Source organism: Rhinolophus sinicus, chromosome 7 (assembly GCF_057876585.1).
Source record: "Rhinolophus sinicus isolate RSI-liver-muscle chromosome 7, RSI-T2T, whole genome shotgun sequence".
Classification (NCBI taxonomy): domain Eukaryota; kingdom Metazoa; phylum Chordata; class Mammalia; order Chiroptera; family Rhinolophidae; genus Rhinolophus; species Rhinolophus sinicus.
Genome location: NC_142507.1, coordinates 49,835,073 through 49,853,578, shown reverse-complemented (window position 1 = coordinate 49,853,578; position 18,506 = coordinate 49,835,073). Strand labels below are relative to the sequence as shown.

The 18,506-nt window shown below is 51.4% G+C and overlaps 1 protein-coding gene across 3 annotated transcripts in view; it reads right to left on the bottom strand.

Annotated features, from left to right (window-relative positions):
• The window catches only part of HSD3B2 (hydroxy-delta-5-steroid dehydrogenase, 3 beta- and steroid delta-isomerase 2), a 20,888-nt gene extending 2,382 nt beyond the window's left edge, over nt 1–18,506 (bottom strand). The window contains exons 1-6 of one of the 3 annotated variants that reach the window (XM_088799529.1): nt 18,197–18,506; nt 17,853–18,005; nt 13,497–13,661; nt 7,667–11,030; nt 7,023–7,131; nt 14–472 (exon numbers count right to left, since the gene is read on the bottom strand). In XM_088799529.1, the coding sequence (XP_088655655.1) occupies nt 10,219–11,030; nt 13,497–13,661; nt 17,853–17,997 (1,122 nt within the window). In that variant the 5' untranslated portion in view covers nt 17,998–18,005; nt 18,197–18,506 and the 3' untranslated portion in view covers nt 14–472; nt 7,023–7,131; nt 7,667–10,218. Of the gene's footprint in view, nt 1–13; nt 473–7,022; nt 7,132–7,666; nt 11,031–13,496; nt 13,662–17,852; nt 18,044–18,196 lie in introns of all 3 variants that reach the window. The other 2 variants (XM_088799530.1, XM_019730586.3) reach the window with 2 other exon arrangements.

The window sequence follows — 18,506 nt, the reverse complement described above, 5'->3', positions numbered from 1 at the left end:
GAGGTGTAAGTACCTGGGATTTTATAAATGCTTCCCAGGCAATTTTAACAGGCAACCAGGGTGGAGTCTGTAGGACCAGTTCGACCTCCTTTCTTCCTTGGGGATTGTGGTAGGTAAAACCATACTCCTCAGATCCTCTCCTCTGTCGGGGGTACAGAGATGGAGGGCACTGTCAGAGGCAGTGGGATTGGCTGCCTGGCTACCCTTGGTCAGGCCTGCCCTTCACACACCTTCCCCACATAGTTCATGCTAAGTAAGGGCCAGGAGTCGTGCCTGTCTTTGAACTTCATCATGCCACACGAGATGGGCGTCCCCGGCTGCTGCTGGCCGTCCATCTCTGCCAATCATAGACTGCCCGCTTCCCCTCTTTCTGATCTTCATTCGCTGTCTCGGTTCACTTGACAAAGCAAAAGTCCGTGCATTACTCCTTTCCTCAGCGGCTTTTGGCAATCGAGTTTCCTCAATTCTGCCCCTGGGGGGAAAGGGAAGAGCGCGCCCATCAGGACACCGGTTTGAACAGACTGTAGTGTCAGGCTTTTCCTGGGAAGAGCCCCAAGTGTCAGCACATCCCACTTCCCTGCTGTTTTCAAGGTCACCTCTGCTAACCCAAAACACATCCCAATGGCTTTCAACTTCCAACTGCCCCAGGGATCCAGGCCCCTGTTCGCAGCCCTTTCTGCATCCATCCGGTGACCTGCCTCATCACAGCAGCAGGGAGGCTTAGCTTTGGAAACCTGACAGGTGGGTGGCAAGGTGTTTCCTGTACCAAATTGGGAAGATTGAAAAAAGGCATCAGTGTGCGCAGTGGTCAAGCTGGCATTTCCACTCATCTCTGTAGTGGCAGGGTTGATGGCCCCAGGCCTCAGCAGTTACTGGAGAGCAGGAATTCTGTGCAAGCAGGCTGACGCAGTCATTTATTCACAGAAGTGACTGCCCTGAGATCCCTCCCCTGACCCTCGAGGGCTGGAGCGATTCTTCTGCCAGGACGTTTCCAGGAGCGATTCTTCTGCCAGGATGTTTCCATGACGTCCTGTACATGCCCCCTTATGCCCCAAGGCTGTGGCTTATAGGGGCAGAGACTCTGCGAAGTTCATCCACAGACATGCCGAGGACGCATGTGCTGGGCTTGTGCTTACTGCTGGGGTGCAGGTATGAACAGGCTCCCATGCACACTCCCGCGGGGTAAAGGGGAAGGCTGACCTTGTTCCCGGCCTCACATCACACCCGGCTGCCCTGTGGTGAATTATTTTGCAAACTCTAAGTATGACTAGGGATTTGGACCCTGGTGGGGCAGGAGTGGGAGGAGGGGAAAGGAGGAACTCGTTAATGCTAAGGCTTCAAGATGGTACCTTCGGCAAAGGCTCAGGGTGAAGCAGGGTGAGGATGAGGACTTGTGCCACCGTAAGTCAGGAGTCACTACGGCTGTACATCAGGCACTGGCCACTTTCCGGGGCTTTGGTGGAGGGGGGAAAGGTGTGTGACCTTGGCAAGACTCACAAAGCCAGCGCTGGGAAGGGATGTGGCGAGACATTTCTTTTGTGAAGTCTACTGTTAGGGAGTGTCAGAGTCAAACCTTTGGCAGGCCGGGACCATCTCAAGGCTTCGGCGGAAGCAGCTCTCTGCTCTCCGCGTTCAAGTTAAGGGACATAGTAGGAGTCACGTACATGACGTCACAGCCAGGGGCCGCTGGACGGAGGGAAGCTCTGTCCCATGTGGTGCAGCCCAGGCCGGGCACTACACAGACTTGACCTTGGCCTCGTCTGTCCAGTGGAAAGATGCAGGCCGTCCCTTTGAGGGCGTGCTGTGCTGGGGAGTGTGCAGACCAGGCCTTTGGTGTTCATTGGCTGCCATCTTGAGCAAGGCTCAGACTTTTCTGGGTCCCTATTTCCTCTTTAGGAGGCACTGTCTCTATTGACTCTCCCACTCTAATGTCTAGTGATTGTCAAAGAGCTTAAAACCCACTTGGGAAACCTCCGTGGAGGGTTCTGCAACTCTCATGGGATTTCAGAGGTGGAAGGGCACTGCTGTCTTGCTGGGTCCTCCACAACTAGAGGTGTATTACGCCTCCTTACAGACGAGGTGCCAGGTACCAGGAGAGCTGAGACGGGCTCGGAAACGACATTCTCAGCTGTGGCTTCGCACCAGCAAACCAACACTGGAGGGGAGGCCAGCTGCAGAATTATGGAGGTGCCCGAGGATAGGCAGCTGACTTACAGCTGCTGAGAATTGCTAGGCAGGGGAACTTAGAAACGGACCACACCTTCATCTGCAGGTAAGAAAACGGACCAGGAAAGGAAAGGGATGTGCCTTAACTTTGACGGCAAAACTGAAGGAGAACCCAGAGTTTTCACTCTTATTTGCAGAAACGGTCTGCTTCTAAAATGAGAGAATATTCTGTTCCTTTGCCCTCCTCATCCCCCTGCTTCACTCCGGCTATGTTTGTTCCTATTGCCTGAAGCCCAAGCCTGTCCATGCAGGGCCCACATTCCGCAAGCTGAGGTTGGAGGGTTGGAATTACATGGGTTCCATAGAAGGCTCAGGCAGCTTGGTGCGCTGGGTAAGCCCGCCCTCTGCCCTCTGTCCAGCTGTTCTCTCTTATCTCTATTTGTTTTTCCTTAATGAATATGTTGGTAGAGTCAGCCTCCTGGCCCCGTGCCTTCTCGGCCTCCAGGAAGCTGTGTGCTCCCAGGCCGAGCTCAGCTGGCATGGAGTCCAACTTTATCCTGCTTAGGGGACACTCAGACTTGGATGGGCTCCACTCTGCTCCCTGAAATCCTGTTTATTTTGGTCCCTTTCTTGAAGAACCTCATCGTCGCTTCCTTCACTCCATAAATATTGACTGAGTGTTCACTCTGGGCCCGGCATGGGGATACAGCTGTGCACAGGTTGTTAGTACAGTGTGCCCAGGGTGCTGTCCCAGAATGCATAGTTGAGTTGGGGAAACAGGTTAATAAGCAACCACCCTGGACTGTGACAGGAGCCTAGCGGGGGACATGTCACCCCTCCGTGGAAGGCTGGAGACCCTGCAGGAGGTGCAGACGGAAGCACGAAGGGATTTGGCTGAGGAGGGGAAGCTGGGGGATGCAATGTGTTGGGGGCAGGAGCGGCATGGTGTGACGTTGGTGTGTGTTCAGGTGGTGACTGGAGAGGGGGATGCTGTGACTCAGTTTCCCCGGGATGTGCTGTGTTGCTCCTCAAAATCTGTGTTTCCTGGCCCCGGGGCCCCTGCTACAAACTATCCCCTTTTCTTCACCACAAGGATTTCAGCGTGCTCTTGAGCAGCTGAGTGGAGAGCTCTGGATTCTAGCCCAGCTCTGCTGGTGATGGTCGGGTGACCTTGGGAAAGTCACTTCACTTCTCGGGCCTCCGTTTTCTCACTTGTGAAATGGGGGGAGGGAAGTAGCCCATAGTTAAAAGCTGGACGCTCCAGGGCCCTTTTTAGCCCTAAAATTGGAACTCCACAAACACTTCGCACTCCCCTGGAGGACCTGAGGCGTCTCCCCTATATACCTAAGATTAAGCGAGAGGTCGTTCGTCAGCTGCTGAAAGAATTCTCACAACCAGGACTGGCTGCGTAACGTGCACCCCTCAGTGCAGAATCAAGCACGGGGCTCTGAGACTGCACACGTCACACGCCCTGAAGCCACCCTACTCCTAACTGCACCGCTGCTTTTCCAGACTACAGCTGGGGCAAGGAGGCTTCAGATCCCAGCCCGCGAGGATATTCCGAACCTACCCACCCCGTCGCCAGCACCCATTAGGGAAGAGGGACTGAATTTGCTAGTGCAGGTTCTGTTTCTTGAGGCAAGACTGCACTCTTAATTAGTGGGGAGTTTCAGGTTTCTAGAACAGACTGGTGACTGTTCCAGAGTTTGTAACTGACCCAGGGCCCCCTGCCCTTGGGGACATAGTGGCCAATCCACTTTTTCTTAGTCCTCCCTTCCCCCTCCATTCTGTCATAATGAGCCTCTTTCATGCCTCACAACAACTCCAATCCTTGCTCGTTACCCTTCTGTGGGATGGGGGCCATGACACAGGAAAAGCCTCCTCCTCTCAAAAATAAACTTCCCCACAGTCCCCTGGTGCTTTAAGAAGCACTTCCTGTAGCCAGAGGGATTGAGTTGTCCTCACCTTGAGTCACTTAAGGCGGTGGGAGATTTTCTTCTGAATTCTGTTTTCAAAAATAGAATTTCCTTATTTTTGTAGTATGAAAACTCTGTGGGCATTACACTGGTCCAGGTTTTATTTTGAATTTGCAGTCCCCTTAAAATCTTAGCAGCTAGGTGTTGCCTTCATGAAAGTCTTTTCCCTCTCACATTCCACTCGCTGGCTCACTCTTCATTATCATGCGAATAAACCCATTTTTCTCCCCCTACCTCGTGTCTCTTCCCTTCTTTTTCTTGATTCTCATAATGATCCGACTTCTTCAGGTTCAATGATACCTTGAAGTTATCTTGGAATTCTTCGGTTTGCCATTCCTTCTGCCACCCTGACTCCCTTCCTTCCCCATCTCAGCAATTCAGTCCAGTTTGGGTTTTGTCTGTCTGTCCATCCACCCATCCATCCGTCCATCCACCCATCCATCCGTCCATCCACCCATCCATCCGTCCATCCACGGTGCCGACTTTGCATCAGGCACGGAACCCAGCACTGGGGACACACACGAAATGCCTGTGAGTGCCTCGGGGACAGGACAGCGGCGCAGGGGAGACAGAATATATAACTAATCACCATGCAATTGGATAGGCACAAGGCACAGAGGTGATACGGGGGTGGGGGAGTGTTGGGAGGTGAATAAGGGGTTGAGAGGGTGTGTGGGTAAGAAGGAACACTGCAGGCATGGGAGTTTGGAAAAACATGGCATGTACTGGAAGCTCCAAGTTTTGGCCTACGGTTGGAACATGGCACTGAAGAATCTGTGGAGGGGGAAAGACTAGTGAGGATTTGGTCTGGAAGGTAGGCAGGGGCTACACCTTAAGGGGCCTTTGTATGTTGTCGTAAGGCACTCAGCATTATCCTAAGAGTGCTGAGCGAGGCTCTGCTGAATGGTTTTAAGGGAGTGACATAGTCGGGCTTTGTTTCAGACGGTCCACTCTGGCAACGATGCTGGGAATGGATTTTTATGGGCAACTCTCCGGGGCAGGAGGCAAAGCAAGAGGCGATGAAGGCCTGAACCCAGGCTGTGTTCCCAGGGAGGGAGAGGGCACCTTTGGGAGGTACTTTGGAGGTGATAAGCGGTAGGATTGAATGATACATTGGAGGCGGAGCTGGGGGATGACATCCAGGTTTCTGGCTTGAGAAAGTGGGTGCATAGGGGTGCTGTGACCACACTCAGTCATTTCCTAAAGCAAGGTCCGTTCCACCTCAGGCCGGCCTCAGCTGCTCCCAGCGTCCCATGTTGTTAACACGACATAAATCAGACCTTTATTTCTTGCTTGGATTCTAGAAGCATCCTCTTAATCTCTTCCATCCATCCTACACACTGCTGCCAAAGTAACCGCCCAGGGACAGCTGAACAAGCACCATCTAAGGTTGCTCAATGCACATTGAATAATCTCCAAGTTCTGTAGCCCGACTGTCCCTATTCCTTATAGGAAGGACATGGACACGGGCTGTTTCCCCTGAGGGTCTAATTTTCCAGAGCAGGTCAGGCATGTTACACGTGAAGTAGTTAAATGTCAAACGGCCTTTAGAAGGGGAATGGAATTCCTGCTCTGAGGTGAAGAAAGCAGGAGGCAGAGGTGACCCAAGGTGACCTAGTCTCTTCCCATCACGTCTCTCCAGGTGTGTCTTCCATTCTCCCCTGTGCTCTCTGGTCTGTCCCCACTGGTCTCAGATGTGCCTGAAAATGACACCCCTTTCCCACCTCTGTGTCTCTGCAGACTCCATTGCCTCTGCCTGGAATATTGTTCCCCACATTCAACATCCAGCCCAAAGGTAAAAGGGCTCGGGTGAGTGCCCCACCCAGCTGGGGTCCTCCAGAAGCTTCTTACCTCTCTTTGGCACTTTGCCCATTTGACTGCATACAATATTGACCATGTCTCTTAGTTTATAGCCCCCATTAGACCAGGAGCGGAGATGGAACACTGGAAGCCTTAGGCCTGGGTCCAGCCTCAGGCGGGCTTTGTTAGTTTGCATTTTTTCCCATCCAAATTAATTAAAAAATGGTAACCTACATCAAACACACAGAAAAGTGCAGCATATGATATAATGTATACTCAGGACCCATCACCAGGAATGAACAGATTGCCTCCAACACCTCGCCACCCACGGTTTAAGAAATAAAATATTATACATACAATTTGAGCATTGGCCCACACACCCCATTCCCAGCGCTGGCCTTCACACTGCTTTCAGAATCTAGGATGAGGTGCCAGAATGTAGAAATAGAGACATTTCACATAAAGATTGGAAAGTTTTTGCTTTCCTTTAAGAGTCAGAAGATCTGGTGGGTAACTTGGGGTGGACTCCCAGCAGCAGAATATGGGCTCACACCACCCGTCCCCCCACCCCTCCCTAAGGTCTCTTAGCCGCAGGCGGCCTCACTTATATGTGGGGGTCGGGCTCCTGCAGGCACGTGAGCTTCCCATCCTCATATAAACCCTCTGAGGTCAGAAAGCTTTTTTATGACCGGAATCGGACCACTTGCTGGATAACCTTGAGCAAATTATTCCTATTTACCTCTCTGTGCCTCCATTTCCTCACGTGTCAGATGAGGATAAGCAGAGAACCTACTTCTGAGTGTTATAAGGATTATTATATAAAGTGTTTACAATAATACCTGGCATGTGACTCTCCTGCTGGAGGCCCAGAGTCTTTTATCCAAACCCTCCGGGCTAGATGTGTTTTGGAATTCAGATTCCTTTTGGATTTTAATAAGGTAGTAAGTATAAATGTCATATATTACATAACAGCCCCAGCAGGATCTGGGCCAGCCCCCAGTAATCACACACACTGACATTTCTGCAGAAAAAAAAAGCATGGGATTCACATTAAGAGTGACACAGACTGAAGTAGCTTACCCATTTCAGGGAGGGGCGGGCTGCCTAGAAGACGAGGCCAGTTCCAATCCCAGAGATGCCCTGCCCCCTCGTCCCAGACTTCAGCTCTTTCTTCGATATTTGGGCGTACCTGTGAGAGGAGAAAATTGTGAGCTTGGTTTTTGTTATTGTTCTTGGTCTGTCTGCTAATAATTTTGTAGTTGTGAGAAAGACAGGACCCCGGAGTTTCTACAACAGCTGGTTTGGCTGCCCTTCCAGGCCACCTCCCACCTCCCACCTCCCACCTTTCCGGCCTTCTGCCACTCTCCAGGCCATCCACCTACCTGTCAGCTCCGCCGCGGGTCTCTGAGGCTGCCTCATCAAGCCCATTGCCATCCGTTGCTACCTGGCACCCTATGCTGCCTCATCCCCCCTGGGAAAACACTCCTCACCTGGACGGCCGGCCTCCTCACTCCTTTTTGTCCCCCTCCCTTTTCCAAGCTCCTCGGCTGCTGCTCAGCCCCTGCCTCGACCACCTCACTCTTCTACCTGAGTCCCATCCATCCTTCAAGGCCTAGCTGAGGTCCCACCTGCTCCGTGCGGCTTTTCCCTCTGTTCTCCGGACTCATTCATATATACCTCGCACTTAACCCAGTGGCCGAGCATCTATCTGTGCTTTCACTCACCCATTTACTGCGTACTCTGCGCAGGCACCCCGGTGGGGGGAGGGAAGGGCAGGGGAGGGGAGGGCAAGGCAGGGAAGGGCACGGCCCAGGTTCAGGCGGCTGCCTTCTTCCCTCCGAGCCTCTGCTGCCCCCGCGCGGTGCTTCCCGTGCGCTGCACCCCAGGCTTGTGGGTTGGAGTTTGGACAGCCCTGCACCGTAGGGTCTGCGCCCAACCTCAGTAAGGAGGGAGGGCTTCGTTGGCCAAAATATTCTGAGGCCTTTATGCTGGTTCAATTGAGTCTGCCAGCTGGTCAGGTCCCCTCTCCTCTTTGCTCACACCCCGCCCTTGGCCCTGTGGCGACAACGCCCATCCCTTCCCTGTGGCAATTGCCCTGGTGGGAAGTTTTTCTCCCAGAGGCCACCGCTTTCCTTTCCTTCCTTCAGTGTTGGCATAAACACACGAAGGCGCGCAGACCTTACTTACAATGCTGACCTGACGCTGGCTCTTGGGTTTTGTGCAGCGGAGAAAAGCAGGAAGCAGTTTCATTTCTCACCTGACCCCACCGCGGGGGGTCACTCCACCATGAAGCCCATCAGTCTCAGGGGCTTTTGAAGGTGATGGAAACCTGCTCGTCTGCGCCAGAGTGTTTTTTTCCTTTCTCTTGAAGAGTGGATGCTAAACTATCTCCTTTGTGATAATCAAATTCAACTGAATTCTGAATCCATCGATTCCCTGGGTTAGAGAGAGGCCATCTTGTTGTTGGGTGTGACTCTGGTCGTGTCTGTGGTCAGACAGGCAACACCCCGGTCTTAGAGGGAGTCAGCGCTCACCTCCCGTCACTTCGACCCCATAGCAACCTCCTCACCTGCTCCAGGTCACAAGGTCCCTATTGGCGCCGAGTGTTTCTCTGGACTGTTGGTCCTCCATTCAGTTAATGACTGTGTTATTATTTACGTCCCCAAAAGGTGTCTTGATTGGCCTCCTCTCCTGAGAGCAACTGAGGATGAGGGGCTAGTGAGTAAGATGAACATGGTAAGCCTGGAGGTGTGGGGTGGTAGCTAAGGGCTGAGGAGAAAGATCAGTTTTCAGGGAAATTCATACATGTGCCTTTTTGTCCCAGGAACTCACGGTGTGGCTTCATTGTGTGACTCGAAATGTTGGCATATGGGTTTATGACTTGCTGGAGTGGCCAACACACGCACTGTGGCAACGATGCTGGGAATGGCTTTTTATGGGCAATTCTCCGGGGCAGGAGGCAAGGCAAGAGGCGATGAGGGCCTGAACCCAGGCTGTGTTCCCAGGGAGGGAGAGGGCACCTTTGGGAGGTACTTTGGAGGTGATAAGTGGTAGGATTGAATGATACATTGGAGGCGGAATTGGGGGATGACATCCAGGTTTCTGGCTTGAGAAAGTGGGTGCATAGGGGTGCTGTGACCACACTCAGTCATTTCCTAAAGCAAGGTCCATTCCACCTCAGGCCGGCCTCAGCTGCTCCCTGCGTCCCATTTTGTTAACACTACATAAATCAGACCTTTATTTCTTGCTTGGATTCTAGAAGCGTCCTCTTAATCTCTTCCATCCAGGTGTGTTCAAGGGGCTGCGGGGAGACTGGCATGGGCGTGAGGGCTGGCTGCATCTCTGCTTCTCCATCCCCTGCCCAGGCCATCTGGCGAGGGCATGCACACCCTCCCCGGTGCCCCTCAGGGGTTCTCCTGGGTTCCAGGGAGCCTCCTGCACAGGACTGGGCAAGAAGTAGGTGGCCCAAGGAAGCCGGCGCTCCCATGCTCCAGGGCTCTGCTGTGCTGCTGACAACCCATAAATTGCCCCCACTCCCCATTCTGCTATAAACATTGGGCAATTCAGGCTGCGTGATTCAGTGGAAAGATAAAGGCTTTCACATCAGTCTATCTGGTGTAAATGGCCCGGGCACTTACCAGTTAGCGTGACCATGGACAAGTTTCCTTACCAATGACATGGGAATTCCAACCTCATAGGTGTCTGGTGAGGATTAAATGGGGTGAGATATGTGTGTCATATGTTTCACGCCGGAAACATAATAGGTGCTTAGTCAAGCTTAGTTCCCCCTTCCAGAACCTTCTGCTCACCCCAATTTCATGCGGCTTTTCTAATAGGAGACGGTAATACCTGGAAATGGAGGGGAAAGGAGAAAGGTATGTGTTCACATAAACCACAACTTCCTCCAGATTAGGCAGTAAAACATTTATTATTCTCTTCATTGAGCTGTGCAAAGGAATAGGAATTTTCAAAAGGAGTGATTGTGCAATTAGCAAAAGAAATGGAATAGGCAAAATTCTAAAATTAAAGAGGCCTGAAGAGCTCAGAATCAGCAACTGGGACTTGGGGACCTTGTCTGTTCTCTGGAGGGTTGGGTGGGGCAGGAAGCTTCTGGTTGGGCCGATGACTGGGAAGGTTTCTGATAGGAGGAGGAAGATGGCTGTCTCCTAAAAGGGGACCTGGACGTGTGCCCGTGTTACTGTCCGAATGAAGCGAGAAGGGGGGAGTTTGACAGACATCTAACAATGTCCACACCCACATCCTTGTCACCGCCGGCTCAGTGAGTCTTTGTTTTCAGGGTCTCCTTGTGCTGTTCCACCAGGGAGCCAACCCACTCCATGGTTTTCTGCTTGGCTTTCTCCCAGCTGAAGAGGGGCTCATACCCGAGCTCTCGCTGAGCTTTCTTATAGGAGATGGTGAACACACTATTCAACAATGTCACTACGTGGCGGTTGAAGGGGGGTCGGTATTGGTAAACTGGACTGAGCAGGAAGCTCACGATTTCCAGCAGGAAGCCCAGCCAGTACTTCAGAGATATGGGAAGGCTCATTCTGGAATCAAGGCAAAAGCCCCATTCTTTGCTCAAAGTGTAATTGAGGTCATCATAGCTTTGGTGAGGTGTGTCATCTGAGATGTAGTAGAACTGTCCTTGGATGTTTAGGACCTTCCTGGGGTCCCGCAGGGCCCTCAAAGCTAGAATGTGGGCCCAGGCCACGTTGCCGACATAGGCTGGGTTGACAATGGCCAGCTTGCTGTTATGTGTCAGGACGCCGTTGTTCTTCAGGGCATGGTCAATAAAACCATAAAGCAGCGGGCTTCCTTCCCCGTAGATAAATGGGGGCCTTAAGGCACAAGTATACAAGGTGCCACCGTTTTTAAGAGCCCACCCATTCGCTGCCAGGACAGCCTTCTCGGCGAGCTTTTTGCTATACGGGTATGGAGAAGACCATCTTGTTTCGCGATGTTCTTCTTCGTGGGCATTCTGGATGACTTCTCTGTAGGAGTTGGGCCCAGCCACCTCCATGGTGCTGGTATAAATGAAGACTGGCACACTAGCCTGGGCGCAGGCCTCCAGCAGGTTCTGGGTACCTGCCCATAGAGAGCACGCTTCAGTGTCAGGGAATAGCCCACAGGCCCAGCCACGCCCACAGACCATGCCCATCCCCCCACCCCAGGGGGGGGGCGATTCCCGCAGATCAGGAGTGAATTCTTCTGTGACTCTGGCTGAGAGCTGACCAAGCTAGAGCCAGAGGAAAGTGCACAAATCAAGAGACCTACGTCTGGGTTCTGGAGAGCAAGGATTCCTAGGCTTTTCGATTGCATGGACCTGGGGGTTACTTCTAATTTTGGAAAAGGACATAGGGTTGTCACTTTACATTTCGCTGAGTAAGGACATTTAAAAATGATCATTTATCATCCCTACCACCTCATTAAAGGCTACTTTAAATTTAAAACGTTAGGAGGCCATACTCTCAGAATACGGACAGTCCTAGAGCTTAGGCAAAAGAGGACAGTTGAAGGGTGCCCTTCACACACACACAACGCGCGTGTGCACACACAATTGCATATAGGTCATACACACTCTTAAACACATAATGAATTGTTTGTATTGCTCTCATTTTTTGAGGACCAATAAAAACGCAGTCACTGGCACCTTTCTTTGAGTCACTGAGCAAATGATTAGTAGGTTCTGGGGAGAAACTGGAGATCCAGATTCTGTTCTTGATTGTGTGTCCCCTACAAAGGCCGCTCCTAATTCTGGCTGTGACTCCGTTATACTCAGGTGTGAAAAGTGGGGGTGATAAACCTTCCTTGTACTTAGCATTGCGGATCTGTGCACTGGTCTTGTGGGTGGAGCCTGGCGGGGAAACGGAAAGAGGAGTGCGCCCTCTGGCGGTCATACCTATAACGGGAGGGTCTTGTATCTGCCTGGCACTTTTAGCGCGTGGCGGTAATTCAGAGCGCCTTCCCTGAAGAATGAAGGGATTTCTTGGGCAAAGCATCATTTTTTTGGTTTGCATTTTTAAAATCCCTTTTAAGGTCTTTGTGTAATTTGATTATGGGGAGAGACAGCCGCATTAAAAAAAAAATTAAATCTAGAGGCGGGGAATATTTGGAGCTAATTTACCTGCAGAGGGGGAAATGACAGATCATGGTGAAATATTTTCTAAACCTGGGAGTGATACTGGTTTTAGTCAACTGATGCCTCTTAACACTGCTCAGGGATTTCAGATGTCCTGTTGCTGGGAGCTGTGGAGAGTAGGAATCATGAGAACATCCGAAAACTGGTTAATCTTAGCACCCTCCTTGCAATGTGGGGGTGGTTAGGGGTGTGACTAAGTAGAAACTAGAGGGGTCTTTTTTGAGTTGGCGCTACTCTTGGCTGGAGACCCAAAGCAGAAAGTTGCTTTAGAAAAGGAGTCTCTGAAAAGACTAACTCTGGAGGGCAGGATACGGGCAACAGATGGGCGAGGGGGTTGGGATGCTGTGGTCCCAGAGAGACTGGCCTCCAGGAATCAGAGGGATGATATAATATGACAGGGTAAGAGGGGATTTGAGCTAAACCCTTGAGCAAATGCTTCTGGATTTAAAGTAGATTGGAAAGCCACAATTCAGAAAGAGCCTCCAAGCATTTGTTTGAGGATCCAAAGAGAATGGAGTTTGGGCTACATGCTGGCGAGGAACTAGTCTTTAAGATTAGACCTGGTAGTGAGCTGAAGACATGGTATTATGGATAATGGGAAACTATTACTGTTAAGAAACTATTCTGGGAAGGCAAGTGCTGGATAATTCTGTAGGGCCAGACCTCTGTGAATCAACCCTACTACCGTGTTGCCCCCAAAATAAGACCAAGTCTTATATTAAGGTTTGCTCCAAAAGACGCATTAGGGCTTATGTTCAGGGGATGTCATCCTGAAGAATCATGCTAGGGCTTATTTTCGGGAAAACATGGTAGTTCTTGTGAGAGGATTCTTTCTGTGAGGTGAGTGGGGAGGCTCTAGTTCCATTACCCTTGGAGGTCCTGTGTGGGAGGTCCTGCCTGAAGGAAACCGGCCCAGAGCTGTGGCCCCTCACTGGTAACTGACTGGGCGCCGCCTCTGGGCACGCAGAGCCCTTAGTTCTTGGCCTTACTGCGTGCCCATCATCTTAGAGCCACACAGAAGGGCTGAAACCATGACTAAGGAGGCACCTGTTAGGTCTGGTCCCAGCCCAGGGCAGGCAGGAGGTAGCTGGTATCAGAAGTTTGAGGTTGGGGTATAGTCCACACTTGACTGGAGCAGCAGGTGAGATTTTGTGGCCTCTGGAGTCACACAGGTGTGGGTTTACATTCTAGCTCTCCCTCTCCGACCTGTGGGTCCCTGGACAAGTCAGCCTTTCTCAGCCTTCTTTTCTCATCTGAAAACCTGAGGATAACAGCCTTGCCTCTCTCAGTGCTAAGCAAAAACACAGAGCTCCTCAGGTGGTCGATGATGGGGGCTTCTCTTCTCTCCCTTATCCCGTTTCCCCAGCCTCACTTGCCCACCCCACTCCATCTCCTCCCCTGGGAGACTGTACCTTTCACATTGACATTCAGGATGGTCTCTTTCGGAATGATATTAAAGACGTCAATGACAGAGGCGGTGTGAATGACAGCCGAGGTGCCCTGGCAGGCTCTCTTCACGCATTGCTCATCCAGAATGTCTCCTTCCAGCAACGTCAGCTTGACCTTGCTCTGGAGCTCTGTGTAAAACACCCGTGAGGTCATTGGCAGGCTTTCTGAATCTGGGAGTTTTCTGATAAAGGTGGCATTTGATCAAGGTCCTCCAAGACAGGCAGATTGGAGGGAGGGCGGGAAGGGAGGCACAGGCTGGGGAAGGCAGAAGGACACAAAGGCACAGAAATCAGAATGTGTGGTGTGCCCTGGGAAACAGCAGATGTCTCCTTCCAAAAAAGAATGTGAGCCGTGAAGACTGGAACACAGACTGTGCAAGAGACTCGTGGTAAGTTCCTAAAATTCACTAAGGTGAGGAGGGTGATGGTGGAGAGTGGTTAGAAGAGGAAAGAATGTGAATTTAATTCTGTAGGGAAGGCGGCATCGTGTGGATTTGGAGAGACATGAGTGGAGTTGTGGGGTGGGAATCCAGCCCTGGACACAGTATGTAAATGGTTCAGTGTGGGGGTGTAAGAGGAAGCAAGGCGGCCGGGAGATGAATCGGCATGTCCACACCAAAATTCAGATGAGGAGGACCTCACCTTGACAGGCTCTGGTCCTTACGGGAGATGGGCTGAGAGGAAGAGGAAGAGTCGAAGTCTTGGGTGACCAGGAGGCTAGTGGAGCCATTGGCAGGGAGCTTAGGACGAGCCCACGCTCTTATTACTTATCCTCAAAAGCAGGTATCCCTGGGGGATTGTCACTATGGGAAACAGTATGGAGGTTCCTCAAACGATGAAAAACAGAACTACCACATAACCCAGTAATCCTACTTCTGGGCATTTATCCGAAGAAATCCAAAACACGAATTTCAAAAGCTAATGCACCCCTATGTTCACTGCAGTGCTATTTATAATAGTCAAGATATGGAAGCAACCTAAGTGCCTGTTGATAGACGACTGAATAAAGAAGTGGTGATATACGATGGAATATTACTCTGTCATAAAAGGAATGAAATCTTGCCATCTGCAACCACATGGATGGATCTAGAGGGTATTATGTTAAGTGAAATAAGTCAGACTGAGAAAGACAAATACCATATGATCTCACTTATATGTGGAATCTGAAGAACAGAATAAATGAACAAACAAAACAGAAACAGACTCATAGATACCGGGAACAAACTGATGGTTGCCAGATGGGAGAGGGTTGGGAGCTGGGTAAAAAGGTGAAGGGATTAAGAAGTACAAATTGGGAGTTACAGTCATGGGGATGCAAAGTACAGCAGAGGGAATATAGTCAATAATATTGTAATAACTGTGTATGGTGCCTGGTGGGTACTAGACTTATCAGAGAGATCACTTTGTCAGTTATATAAATGTCTAACCACTGTGCTATACACCTGAAACTAAATAATACTGAATGTCAGCCGTAATTGAAAAATTTTAAAAATTTTGAATTAAAAAAAAAAAGCAGATAACAGCGCTGAAATCGAGGGACTCCCTTCTGGTCATCTAGCCAGGGGCAGTGAATACCACCTCAGGGGCTTCAGCTCCTCTGAAGTCCACAGGAAGTGGCAGTCCCTCAAATTAGCCCATGAAAGAACGCTGCGCTGCGTACAGTTTGGATAAATACCCTACATTTAAATATCTTGTGCTTTGTTTGTACTTTGCTGTCAACTTTCACAGTTCTCTGATTTCCTTTTAGAGCTATCTCCCCTCCCCACCTTGCCTCTCCCCTTCCAACTCTGCCCTCTCCCCTCCCCACCTCTGCCTCTCCCCTCCCTTCCTCTGCTTTCTCCCTTCCCACCTCTGCCTGTAATCCCATTCCATCTCCCAAAAGTCCCCTCTCTTCGCACCATTACATTGGGCATTAGGATTTCAACACATACATTTAGGGGGACAAACATTCAGAGCATAGCAGGGGTTAATTACTTTGTTCAAGGTCACACAGTAGGAAGACAGCAAAGCTAAACTTGAACCCAGGCAGTCAGCGTCTGTGCTCTTAAGCACTAGTTTGCCTAGTAGCTTTTCTGTGGGCCTCCCTCCCACCCAGCTCACTATACGTAAGCAACTGCATATTCAGTCTTGCCATGTTCACAGAGCCTTGGAGAAGGAGGGAGCCACGGCCCCACCACTGAGGCGTCCACAATGCCCTGTCTGGTTTCTCTGCAGCCCTGCAGGCTAATGGGGTAGAAGTCTTTCTCTCCTGGCTTTGGATTTCTGCCCCCAGACGTATGTCTCAGTTCCTTTGAGACAGTCTACTGAAGTCAGCAGCAAAGTAGAGGTAGAGGAAGGGAGGGGAGAGGCAGAGGAGGGTAGGGGAGAGGGCAGAGGTGGGGAGGGGAGAGGGCAGGGCACAGGTGGGCACAGAATCAGAAAATTCTACCCTCCAGCTGACTCCCTGCAGCTCCTCCCTTGCCTGTCCCCAAGTCGGGGCCTCTTGGAGTTACCTGAGGGCTGCAGGCAGACCCCACTTGGCGGAAGCTTAAGGAGAGCAGGTGGTTATTCCAAGTTGTAACCCAGGAAGGAGATTCTCCAGCCCGGAATTTCTCCCTCTGAATTTCTCTCTTACTGTTTTCTGCCTCCCATTAGTTTTAATGAGGCACCAGAGAGATCCCTTACCCCTTCCATCATGTGAGGACACGGCAAGCGGGCGCCGGCTATGAACCCGGAAGAGAGCGCCCACCAGAATGCTACCCTGCTGGTGCCCTGATCTTGGGACTTCCCGCCTCCAGAACTGCGGGAAATAAACTTCTGTCGTTCATAAGCCACCCAGCCTGGGGCATTTGTTACCGCAGCCTCTGCCCCTTATCCTCAACCCTTCGCACAGGGGTGTTCAAAGGAGCACACGGGTTGACACATGCCAGACACTTGACACAGCGCCCGGCACAGAAGGAACAATGGAAGGATCCTCTATGGTTAGCTTTGTAGAGGCCCCCACCTCCGTGCCACCACCTGACTTGTCACCTTGGGGACCTGTTCCTTTAGGCTGAACACTGCCCTTTTTGCAATCAGCTGTCAGACTGCAAATACTGCTGAGCTGTAAGGATTACAAACAGTTAATTATTTGTGAACTGGCTTATCGGAGACACGACTGAATCAGAGGGTAGTGGGCAAAGGACATTTGCCCAGAGAAGCTCAGAGAAGAGGGATGAAGGGGCAGAGTGCTGGGTGCAGTCCAGGGGAGTGAGTGGGGCTTCGGTGTGGGGAGGTGGGGTGTCCTGGGAAGCCAGGACCTGCCTGTAGACACCCAGTCTGCAGGGACTGGGGTGGGGGGGTGGCAGGAATTGGTTTGGGGACACAAGGGGAACTCACTTTACGAAGAGTCAGCCCTAGAGCCATGTGATTGGGGCCTGTGCGGGGGTGGGGGGTGGGGGGGGCCCTGGGCTGAGCTCTGCTACCCATTAACCAGAGGGACCCCAGCAAAGCTTTATCTTTGTGGACGTTGATTTCTTCATTGCCCAAATGGGGTGACTCCCTTCCCGACTTTCCTCACAGCGTTATTTGGAGGATCTGGGGGCAAAACAGGTTGGAAAATGCACAATAAATCCAGCTTCTGCATTTGCACCAGGGGCAGCAATCTGGGGGAAAAAAGCAGTGAGCTGCTACAGCCAAGTCTGCAGTAGTCGCTTCCCTTGTGGTGACGGGGAACAGCAACGAATGATAAAAAAAAAGATGTGCCCGGAGTCCACACCCATGCGGCCCCTCCCTCTGTCTCTGGCTCCCACACTGGACACTTGTGCTCCCTCTTCTAACCCTCATCACCTCTGATTCTCTGTCACACACACACACACACACACACACACACACACACACACACACAGCTTCACCCTCACTTCCTTTTAGTTCACCTTCATTGGACATGCTTAAGTGAAGCCACCAAAAGACAGGGCGAGCCAGAGGGGCAGGGACCCCGGTGGGGTCTCCAGGTTTGCCTGCACGTTTGTAGGCATTGCACAGTAAGTGCCAAGCCAAAAGTTTTCAGAACCTACAAGGGCTGTTGCCCAGGGAGAGAACTGGTATGTGCTTCTGGAGATGAGACGCGTCCTGGAGGCCCAGATGGAAGGCTGACAGCCGCCCTCTCTAGTTCTGAGTCAGGACCACAATTCAGTCTCCCGATACCCAGCCCAGGATCTTTTCTACTGTGATTTCCTTTCTGATGACTTTGGACCTGGTTTGGCTACGACGTTCCTTAATTTGCTACGCAAGGGCCTCCTCCTCACACGTACACTGGGCTGAAGATGGCGCTCCACTCACCCATGACTCCAGGTCACTTACTAGAAAATTCCTCCCGCAGTTCCGGTCTGAAGGCTTTATCCAGCGCTCTGATCTCCTGCAGCTCCTTTTCCTCCACCAGCAAGCGGATGATCCTCTGACCCAGAAAACCTCCGGCTCCCGTCACCAGGCAGCTCCAGCCAGCCATGGCCAAACCTGGGAACCAAGAAACACTCTCCAGGAACCAGAAAGCCCTGGAGAGCAGACTGGTGGAGAGCCAAACGCAGAAGGCCCGTGCTTACAGGCGCACAAAATGCCATTTTGTTTCCTCTACTCCTAGTTTTGCAAAACTCCCCGGCCCCCAGCCCCACCCAGGAATAGTTGAAATAAAATGAAAAAGCTCCAACCTGTTAGACAGTTACAAGCCAGATGAAAGAACTTGGGTCCTCCTGGTTTAAACTGCCCAAAGGTGGGCTGATGGGAGGTTTATATGCTGTTCCTGTGGCTCAGCCTCTTTACCTTGGACTCTCCTACATATTCATTGCTCATTTTCCTTCAGCTCCCTCCCCCTACGGAGTGGGGAACTGAAGCTTCTCTCTCTCATTCCTCCAAAGAGCAGGATGAGAAAACAAGCTTCAAGGCCACGTAGTGATAAAACCCTTGGTTCTGTCCTCCACAGGACAGCAGGCAGTTGGAGCCAGCTGTGTGGCCTCCACT